This window comes from Pseudorasbora parva, chromosome 20 (assembly GCF_024679245.1).
Source record: "Pseudorasbora parva isolate DD20220531a chromosome 20, ASM2467924v1, whole genome shotgun sequence".
In the NCBI taxonomy this organism is placed as follows: Eukaryota; Metazoa; Chordata; class Actinopteri; order Cypriniformes; family Gobionidae; genus Pseudorasbora; species Pseudorasbora parva.
Window position 1 is genome coordinate 6,261,871 of NC_090191.1, and position 11,396 is coordinate 6,273,266.

Sequence of the window (11,396 nt, forward strand, 5' to 3'; positions counted from 1 at the left end):
CCTCAAATTTGAATCAAAACTTGATCAGACATTCAGGTTTATTTTTATGGTATTTTGAGGCCCTTAACGTCAAAGTCTCATCCATTTTGCCCTAAATGAATCTCATTCAAAGAAATCGTTTGTCACTTTCATGTATAGTTTACCTTGTTTTACTCTGTTCCTATGCTACTTTGAGTTATTATGACTCTTGGGTAACAGAGTTTCAAGTGTCTAGTTTAAAATAAGACCAGAATTATTAATATAGACCATAGGGTTTAAGAGCTACAAACATTTGAAGTTGGGTCTGTCGTTTTCCAAAAATTCTCAAAAATAGGGGCGCAGGTAATACAAACCCAACAGATCACCCAGATCATCAGGATCAAGACAGTTAGAAATACCAAGAGTTCACTCAAATCAAGGTTAATCTGCTTTTAACTATTATGCCAGCCGCAGTTGGAACCAGCTTCCTGAACAGATCAGATGTGCCCCAACAGTAGAGGCATTCAAATCCGACTGATCGCACCTCATCTTATCTATGCATCATCTTTATACTCTTTTTATAATACAAGCGTTTTTATTTACCTTTATTCTTATCTTTGGTTATTGTTATTTTATCTATACATCATTTTATTATTTTTAATTATCTTCACAATCACAACATTTTATTTCTATTTCTTATTCATCTATTTATCATGATTTTTAAGATTCTTAAAATTTCTTTTTTTTTTATCAGAATAATCAGCCAACTAATCAATTATCAAAATATGAATTAGTTTCAGCCCTATAAGAGGCAATGGCTTTTGGGAGCAATTCACACCCAGTGGTAATTCAGGGAAAGAATTGTCTGAATGTCCCACGTACAACATGGATTCGCTAATTTTCTCTCTCTCAGTTAACATGCGCCCCATCACAAATGCAGAAGCCTGTGACTGAATGCGTGCCCCAAACCGTGACATCCTAACTGTGATGGTTCGGGGCGGATACATGTACCGCTACACCCCTACCAACATGACTTTGCGTAAACATACACACCACTTTCTAAAGGCAAGTGAATGTTTTAGTCGTTGAAATGATGATCGCGCCCCTTTGTGAACAGAACACACACGCACTCGTTAATATTTCTGATTCAAATGATACACGAGACGACAATAATGAGAATGACGTGATCGGTCATGACACACGAGAGCCAATGCCATTTTACAATCAAAGCTGACGTAATGACGTAATTGGTCACAAGACACACGACAGCCAATGCTGTCAAAGCTGACCTGACGTTTCTTCCAGCGGGAATATTTGAAATTTATTATTTATCTTTGGCGGATAGACTCGACATTCTGATCGCTTTTGGGGATTTTCTTCACACAAATCAATCGTTTAGCCTGGGAATACTTGGAGTATTTGTACTTTCTGAATAAATTGTGCCTGCAGTTGTATCTGCCTGTTATCCTGTTTTTTATAATTCACAAATGGGTAGGGTCAGGGAAGAGTTTGAGTTACGCGTTCAAAATGTGTCTGAATATGTGTCCACAAGGTAAATGGATTTATAAACATACAAAATTATGTTTTTTTGAAAATGTAAAAATGCAGAATGTTTCTTGTGATGGGTAGGTTTAGGGGCTGTGTGTGTGTGTGATGGGTAGGTTTAGGGGTAGGGGCAGTGTAGGGGGGTAGAAAGAAACGGCGTTAAACACGCTAAAAACCGATTATGCGTCTTTATAGCACGCCAAAATGGCATACCAATTGGCGTGTCATACATATGCGATTTCATGAGATCAGTCTGCCCCTACATAATATATATCAACAAATATCCCATATGCAAAACCGTATCTTGCTCTGCGACACTAGTAGTTTCAGGAGGTCTACCACTGTAGATTGGAAACATGCGTGCGCGCTTGCAGAGGAACATGAATCAAGTCAGCCTCATAGAAATGCCATGCTTACATGGTTGACACGAACGCAGGCACATGGAATAGATGCATATGACGTGATTTCGTCATGCAGAATAACATTTATTTTCATTTCTCACTGAATTATGTTGGTTTGAAGAGCTGAATGATTTGCGATCTCTGCTGCACGCCACTCATAGCTCTCTTATTCGCTGTACTCATCCCTCATTTAATCGCTAATCTTAATGCACCTAATGACACTCCTCTCTTTATGCACTCCCCTTTTAAGAAGCCTTTTCAAATCGAAGGTGTGAAAAAACACAGCTGTAGCGGGGGGGGGGGGGGGGTTTCCCTATCGAGAGGTTCCTCGTATTGCGTATGGGAAAAACTCCCTTTTCTCGAGAATATGAAGCAAAACTTTATTAATAAAGGTATCTATGTAAAGCGCAGTGCAGCTGCACAGCAATAGCCAGGCGCGAGGAGCGCTCTGATTGGCCAGGCCGTGGCAACTGCAGGAACCTATGGTGAGGCGGCTGAGAGGAACGAACCAATGGGGGCGCTCCAGAAAGACCGCCGAAAAAGGGGCTTAAATTTGCATACAGGAGGCTATATAAGACCCTGATTCGCCATAGGTGTCAGATTTTATCTCCTTCAGCGACACCATCGCTGTCCTCCGGAATCAAGCAAACCGCCGTCGAAAAGCAACCAGCGGAAAATCCCTGCAGACCTGAGGACGCCGGATTCCCACCGGGTCTCCACCTTCAGCCACCTGCGTTCCAGCTACGCCATCAGGCGTTAAATATCCTTTATTCTGTGTGTCTATGTTGTTGTTGTTGTGTGTGTTGCCGCTGCAACGCCACTTCCAAGAGCTTACAGGCTTGTTCTATGCGAGGATTCTCTCGTTCCACCGTGCCAAATAAGCCCCGCAGAAAGACAGAGCTCTCCCTCTTCTCTTGTTCCGTCGCGCTGTAGAAGCGCCGCGGAGAGACAATGTTAGAACATGAGCAAACTCAAGCCAAAGCTCTCCTCACTCTGCTGCCGCAGTTTTTTCCTCACTCTTCCTCGTCTCTCGTTCAGTCGCGCTGAACAAGCACAGCGGAAAGAGAATACTAGAGTAAATAAACCAACTCGAGCCGAAGCTCTCGTCACCATGCCGCCACCGTGATGAAGAAGCGCCACGGACAGACAGAGTTTTTCCTCATTCTTCCTCTTCTATTGTTCTGTCATGCTGAAGAAGCGCCGCGGACAGAGAATACTGCTGTGTGCGTTTACCCCTGTGGACACGCTCACTGGCTTGCGTCATGGGTATTCTATGTAGGTTGCGCCCACTACACAGTGTGCGCCACTGCATATTATTTACAAAGACACAGAAGAGCCTTTTCTATGTAGGAAATGTGCCCAGTTTACAGTCTGCACTCCTGCACCCAAGCACTTTTCACAAAACGCACTCGCGCCACGAGCACTATAAATATGAGGCGCGCGCCCACTGCAAAATTAGGTTAAATGTTCAAGAGGGAAATGGCCTGTGGGAAGAAACTGTTCCTATGCCTACATGTTCTAGTGGCCAGTGATCGGAGTCGCCGTCCTGACGGTAACAGTTCAAACAAGAGGTGTCCGGGGTGAGTGGAGTCTGTGATGATTTTACCCGCTCTTTTCCTCACTCTGGAAGAGTACAGGTCCTGGAGGGTTGGCAGTTTGGCACCAATAATCCTCTCTGCAGTCCGGATGGTACGTTGCAGTCTCCCAGTGTTTCCCACACATAGACTAATTTGTGGCGGCCCGCCACAGAATCAACACCGGCCGCCACATATTGCTTCATAATTCATTCATTTTTACGACGCACGCATATTTCTTCAGCGGATTTTCCTAGCTCTCCCTCCGCCTTTGCGCCTCTCTTACTCACTCACTCGCACACACTCGGTGCGTGTCTTAAACAAATGTTGTTGCATTTTGCCACATTTAGTGAGGCATAACAGTTAAAACCAGAGCTGTTGAATAACAGAGTTGCGACACGCGTTTATCTCGCGGCAGTGTGCGTGGTCACGGCGCTCAATAGCTCTCAATAATGCGATGGATACACGTGCTGGCTCCTCCGTGTGATACACTTCAACAGCGCTAATAAAAGAAAAACGTGGGCAAAACGGTCTCTCTTTGTAAACTTTGTTCAATGCATGCGAGTGCTGCCATTTGTCTGAAGACGCGAATGAGAACTCGCACGCCCTGAGAGAAGATCTGTCTGTGCACTATAGTCCCAACGCGCGCAAAAATTGAGGCCTCTTTCAAATCCTGTGCTTAAACGGACAAACTCACACAAAAAGTATGTCAGAATGTCCATCTTGATGAGTATCCAAGCAGACATAGTCTGAATGCCTATTCTGTATATGCCTTAAGTGAACTTTATACAGAAAATACGACGACTATCCTTGCTTTAGGTCTTAAAGGGGCAGTAGCCTTTACTGCTGTCTGTTTAATGTCAAACAAAAGATAAAGACATCACTCACTGCTCTTGATTGAATAGCTTTTGTAAGTTTAATAAGGATTCATTTTTTATTTAAACAGTTAAATATGCCGTTATTTTACATTTGATTACTTTATTCCATTTCTCTACCTAATAACTAATGTTAGACCCACCTGAAAAACCCGAAAAGCATTGTTTATTTTATTCTTATCTTTGCTCATTAGTATTTATTTGTGCTGCTGCTTGTATTTAAGTTATTCATGAGGCCAGGCCTGGCAGGCCATTCCTGGTATATCAAATTGGGTGTTGAACATATAAAACAAGGTTACTTGCTAGTTTTGTTCGCAGACCCCCACGATTCAAGCCGTGGTCGAGCCCTCAGTGAGAAGCAGTGTCAGTCACGTGCCTCTCGCTGAGGTGTTAAAACTGTTAAAGGAGAGTGCGGTGGAAACGGTGCACCCGACGCTAGCGAGTCAGGTTTACACTGTCGCTAATTTCTCGTCCAGAAAATGGATGGTGGTCTCAGGCCCATTTTTCAGACATCTGAACAAAGCACTTATGACATACTTGTTCAAGATGCTGACGGTGAAACAAATCCTCACGCACATTCGCCCCGAGGATTGTTTTTTCACAATAGGTCTGAAAAATGCATACTTTCACGTTCAGATAGCCCCCCCACTACAGTCCATTCTTGAGATTCACCTTCGAGGGGCAGGCTTATCAGTACAGTATCTTTTCTGGGCACTGTCATAGACTCAAGACTCATGAACGAGTGGCCTACATCATAAAGAACCACCACGTCTTGGTAACGTACATAAAATTGCCAGGGCGGCCGAGATCAGACTCTCTTCACCGCATGGCTAAGCATCTCCTTTTATGGGCAGAGCACACTGAGCTCCCTAAGGGCGGCTCACGTGCCAGGTATTCTGAATCAGGGTCCAAACATGTTATCCAGTGGACTCATTCCCCCAGGGGAACGGTCTCTTCACCCGCAAACGATTCAGCTCACACAACATTCGCTGCCCTATATTTTTCAGCAAACGCAGGGACGCCCTGGCCCATGTTTGGCCAAGACTCCCTCTATATTCCCTCCGATCGCGATGCTGCCGCAAACCATCAAAAAAGATCAGGGAGACAGTATCCATAGTGCTTTTAATAGACCCACTTTGGAAGAACCGCTCATGGTTCTCCGAACTGATTCAGTGGCATCCCAGTCCCGAGCTGTGGGCCCTCCACACCGCCATAGCAGCTAACCACGCTCAGATTGCGGGAAAAGGGAAAAGTGAGAAAAGTTTCACTAGGGAAAAGTGATTTTATTGTACGTTTTCTTAAAGGGGCCAGGAGATTAAACCCGCCTCGCCCTTCCTCAGTCCCTATTTGGGACCTCGCTGTGGTTTTAGAAGCAGTGTCCCCCCTCCTAACCACTTCAGACCACGAGCTTGAAGCACTTATCACTCAAAACCGCTTTTCTACTGGCTTTTGCCTCGGTTAAGCGAGTGGGTGGCTCTCACTCTCCGTGAGGCCTTCCTGTCTTGAGTTCGGGTCCAACAACTTCTAGGTTGTGCTCAAACCGAGACATGGTTTTATACCCAAAGTGCTATCAACCCTTTTCATAATCCAGGTCATTACACTGCTTCCTTTACCCGCGTCTCAGAGAGAATAAGATGCGAACCTATTCCGCCCAGTCAGAGCATTGAGATCGTAGATTGTATCTAGAGCGCTCTGCCCCCATTTCAGGCAGTCGGATCAGCTCTTCATTGCTTCAGTGGCCGCACTAAGATTGTGCTGTCATGAGACAAGAACTCTCACACTGGATAGTGGATGCGATCTCACTAGCATATAGGTCTAAGAACCTAACCTCTCCTACAGGCATTAAAGCCCACTCCACTAGAGGCATAGCCTCGTCCTGGGCTTGGTCATGTGGCACTTCCATGGAAGATATCTATGCGGCAGCAGGCTGGGCCTCTCCGTCCACTTTTAGCAGATTCTACAATTTGGAGGTCCCAGCTTTACAAGCAGTGCTTTTCTCCGTCTAAGGGCCCTTCTGCAGCCCTGGCAACACGATTGCTATTGCATTCCGCTTATACACAATCGTTCTTAAGCACCATTACACTCTACCATAGATCCGACTATGTCCGGTCAGGTGTTCAAACGAACCGACTCTTCCAGTTCTTTCATTTCCCTTACAAAGACCGCCTGTGTCGGTCTCTCAAGAGATTTTTTGAATACTTTCCCTCATTCAGTTAGGGATTTTGGGTCAGTCAGCACACACGGCGTTTTACATTGTGTTCCCATACGCAATACGAGGAACCTCTCAAAATGGAATGTACTCGGTTACTTTCGTAACCTCGGTTCCCTGAGAGAGGGAACGAGTATTGCGTACCGCGCCGTGTTCGTGCTTCTCAGGTGTTGCTTCTGTCAATTTTAAAACCTGACACCTATGGCGAATCAGGGTCTTATATAGCCTCCTGTATGCAATTTAAGTCCCTTTTTCTGCGTTACTAAATCAGAGTGCTCCTCGCGCCTGGCTATTGCAGTGCAGCTGCACTGCGCTTTACATAGATACCTTTATTAATAACATTTTGCTTCATATTCTCGAGAAAAGCAGTTTTTCCCATACGAAATACTCGTTCCCTCTCTCAGGGAACCGAGGTTACGAAATAAACCGAGTACGTTTCATGACCCTTTAAAGTACTACATTTAAACAACATTTTATTTAATTAATTAATTTCATATTTATATAGCCTAGTACTTTAGATTTAGCTCACACAAGTGCCAACACATTTAGACATAGGTTACAGCCTAAAATCACAAACATTTTAAATTAAAACTTACAATAGGTTGTTCAAAAACAGCCGACGCTAGTCTTTTCTTTCGTTTTTGAACCCTTTTAAAAGAAATCCTGCAGGTCATAAAGAACTTTGCTTTCCACCTCCAAGATCGTGTGCTATCCATTATGGCAATTTTTTTTAACCTAAATGCCTGTAAGGTGTCGTTTTCCTTGCTTTACTTGAGAAAAAATGCCATGTGTTGACTTCGAAATAAGACTATATTTTAAATTATATGCATCTGTGGTTAAATTACTAGATTTGCATCAGTACGTGTTTATTTTAATGCGAACAATGTTCTATCACTTTAATGCAGCAGTGCAGCAAAGCAAAAAATAGACTTGGTACGAAAACGATCCGTGCACTGCTGCAGATGCACCACACCTGGAACGGACTGCACCGCATCTGCGTGCAGTGTGAAACGGGTGTCACTGTATGTGATGTCCATGTACTGAACTCTTGTTATTTAACTATGGCAAGGTTATTTCAATTTTTCATTCTACCGCACCTTTAGAGTTACAATAAAACCGCATCAAACAAAGAAAGGCTGTTGTATTTTCGAATGCTGATAAAAGGTAAGGTAAAATGTACAAATAATGCCACTTTATTTGAATAAAATAAATCTGTACTTAAATGTCATTAAATTTAAAATATTTTTGACTTCATGGTAATAAGCGGTTCTAATTTACATGACAAATGAAAATCACAAACATGACATTTAATGAATTCATTTATGAAAATAAAGTGGGCTGAATCCAAATACCTCTAAAAAAATGTTGTTCTGTGAAACTGAAGATACCATCATTCGAGCAGCATAGATAGACCATAAGAAAAAAAAGATTAAACAGACAAATAAAATGTCTAGGTCATGGTGAAGCCAGCATAATTTTGTCTGATCTCAACATCTGTCCACATGAGGCGAACCGCTTAATGTTAAATTAAAGTGCTGCGTTAGGACACTTCAAAAATATCAATTTCTGTAGAGCTAGACAAGGATCACATGACTGAGTTCAGCTTTGAGAATTAAACCAACCTGTTTGTTCCTCATTTGTTACTTCATGTTTCAAACTGAATACATGTTCAATCTTCACATCTTCACTCTCCTCTTTAATGAACACCATCTTTGTTTGTTCCTCAGTTTCTTCATGTTTCACTCTCAATGTTTCTTCGAACTTCACATCTTCACTTTCCTCTTTAATAAACACCATCCTTGTTTGTTCCTCAGTTTCTTCATGTTTCACTCCAAATGTTTCTTCAAACTTCATGTCTTCAAATTCCAATTTAATAAACGCCACCTTTAAGATGAAAATAATCACAGAAATAAATCTTGTTATCTAAATCTCTAGTTCAGTCACTGGTAAGAGAGTCAGAGATAGTTAATGGACTTACAGTGTTTTTAGTCTGATTAGACTAAAAGCACTGTAAACTAAATCTCTGAGTGTCTCAATCAGCCCTAGTTCAGTCCCTCAAAACTAACACAACAAATTAGTAAAATAATATAAATTATACATACCCTTAATATATTAGGCAGTTTAGATATTTAATGATTTGTAGAAATTGAGATAGAAATTAAAATGGAGCGCTTCGAACAACTTAATCATTTGCTACGAATCAATTGATTCACTGTTCTCTCGTCACTCTCCATAGACTGAATTCATGTTTGAACTGATTAACTATAAAGAGCGAAATACGACGCTCTTTCATCCACATGAAGTTAGAAAAAGCACTGCAATTCTTACATTAATAACACACTATTCATTCGTTCGTTTATGTCGCTGTAAACACTTTAAATGCTTAAAACACAAACCTTACTTCAGCCGAATCACAACAAATGCATGAGCGCGGCGCAGCCTTGAATACCAAATTAAAAGTCACGTTCACTGCTGAGTCTAAAATCACATAAGTGCATAGAAATACGTAGAAAATATATTTTTAAAAAGATGACAAAATTCAGAGTTGAATATATTATTGAAATACGTTTAATAATACAATGGTAAGTTACAGTTCACATTAACAGTTAAAAAGACCATTAGTTCTGCTGTTTCTTCAATCTGTCATAGATCAGCATTAATAGTTCACCAACAGATGAACATCCTTTCATCATTTACTCTCACCCTCATGACACATACACTGTCAAAAATACAGAGTACAATTACAGTAAAAAAATAGCTAGTGAATCACCAAAATGCAAGAATCATTGTGCATTAATTTAGTGTAAGTGGCGATATATAGTGGATAATAAATGTGAATAATAAAAAGTGCTTTCCTGTAGCTCAACCAGTAGAGCATGGCACTAGCAAGGTCATGGGTTCGATTCATAGGGAAAGCAAGCAAGCAAGCAAGAAAGAACTGACAATAATGTAAAAATGTGTACCTTGAATGCAATGTAAGTCGCTTAGGATAAAAGTGTCTGCCAAATGCATAAGTGTTATTATATTATTATGTTAATTATTTATATAATAATATATATTAATTATAATTATATAATAATATATAATAAACTGACGATAAATAACAAGGTCGCGCTGTTGACGCTCGTGCAGCCTCTCCAGGAGAAATTACAACACTTGAGCATTTAAGCTGGTTCTTGAATACCACCATCACGACTGAAAATGACACTGATTTCATATGACATCAATTGACATAAACAATTCATTAACATGCACTTAAAGTCACTTACGTTTTTCGATGCAATATTGAGTATTTTTGTTCTATTTCAGCCACGAAAATCGTTCAAAGCAGAACCGTAACGCGTCTCACAGCAACAAGTGTGTTACTGAACGATACAGCGTTTAAAATGAATCATTTTAATGAATGACTCAATGACTCACTCTACTGGAGGTTTAGTTTGATGTTTAAACATACTTTCCAACATTTCTTATTTGTCTATTCAAAACTAAAAATCTCAAAACATTATTTAATGCAGTTGAAATTTTTCAGAGTAAAGTATTTAATTTGATTGGAACGGCCCTTATAGTCTCTTATTTTAATTTAATGTATTGCTCAAATTTAACAATATAAAATGAAACCTGAAGCATAGACTATATTTAATAAGATTAGGTGGGAAATGCCCTTTATAAAGGGTGAAAATATCACAAATTTCAAATGATTTAATAAAAATAAAAAATAAATCACAAATATGCAGATTTAAATATGTCAAAGCTGATTGAACACTGGTGAGAATATTGCTTCAAAATAAATTATATTTACAACACACACACACACACACAAAATATTTGTAAAAAATCCAGACAAGCAAATTTTTTACTCGGACAAGTGAATGAACGATTTATTTGTCCGAAGGACAAGCACATGAACATGCTTAATGTCAAGCCCTGTATAGGCAAATATCGGTCGCAAGAACTATTAACACCCCCCAAAAAAAACATTAAACACAAACACTTCAACATTCAACATTCCCTGTCTCACGCATAACTACCAAACTTGTCTGGTGCATGCACAATAAGTTTCATTTTAGCAGCATCCAGTAGTGGAGTTATACGGAGTTCTCCTGGCTTTGTATATTCCTTAAAATCTGGTTTCTTTGTGTGATATTACTGTGCATTAATAACTCTGTAAGTAAAAATATATTCCTTATTATCATTGTAGATGTGTTTCAGAGTGTGTCATCGCGTAATTCAGTGAATATTACCTCAGAACAATTATTGGGTCAATATACATACAATCGGTGTAATGCTCACCTATTTGAGTAAACATCCATTTTTTGTTCTTAACAATGCTTAATTTGTTTTTTAAAAAAAATATTTGATTATCATGTATGTTGACTAAAATATGTATCCAGTGTCTGATTGGCATATTAACAATTGTTAATAAAGTGCGCACGACAGTGCTGAAGCAGTGCACACACTTTCTAATTTGTTTGAAGATATTTTTTGATGATGTTTTTATTCCCTTTCTGGACATGGACAGTATAGTGTGTCTACACTTAGATACACTGTCGGACTAAATATAACATATCTTAAAATGTGTTCCGAAGATGAACGGAGGTCTTACGGGTGTGGAACGACATTAGGGTGAGTCATTAATGACATCAATTTCATTTTTGGGTGAACTAACCCTTCAAGGTATTTAGCAAACTGGGTTGTTCATAATAGTATGGGAAAAACAGAGAATGTATTATATGACTTACCAATATTATTACATCACTGAAGACTTTACACTGTTCTGGATAGATTCAATTAAATTAGCATGCTTTTTTGTGTGTCTGATGGAGTTAACAAATTA

The 11,396-nt window shown here is 40.2% G+C and overlaps 1 protein-coding gene across 1 annotated transcript in view; it reads right to left on the reverse strand.

Moving 5' to 3' along the window:
* Positions 1-9,006, reverse strand: part of LOC137049035 (zinc finger protein 585A-like) — a 41,813-nt gene extending 32,807 nt beyond the window's left edge. Inside the window, exons 1-2 of the mRNA XM_067427431.1 lie at positions 8,959-9,006; positions 8,185-8,446 (exon numbers count right to left, since the gene is read on the reverse strand). Coding sequence (XP_067283532.1) covers positions 8,185-8,416 — 232 coding nt within the window. The 5' untranslated portion in view covers positions 8,417-8,446; positions 8,959-9,006. The remainder of the gene's footprint in view (positions 1-8,184; positions 8,447-8,958) is intronic.
* Positions 9,007-11,396: the final 2,390 nt, after the last annotated feature.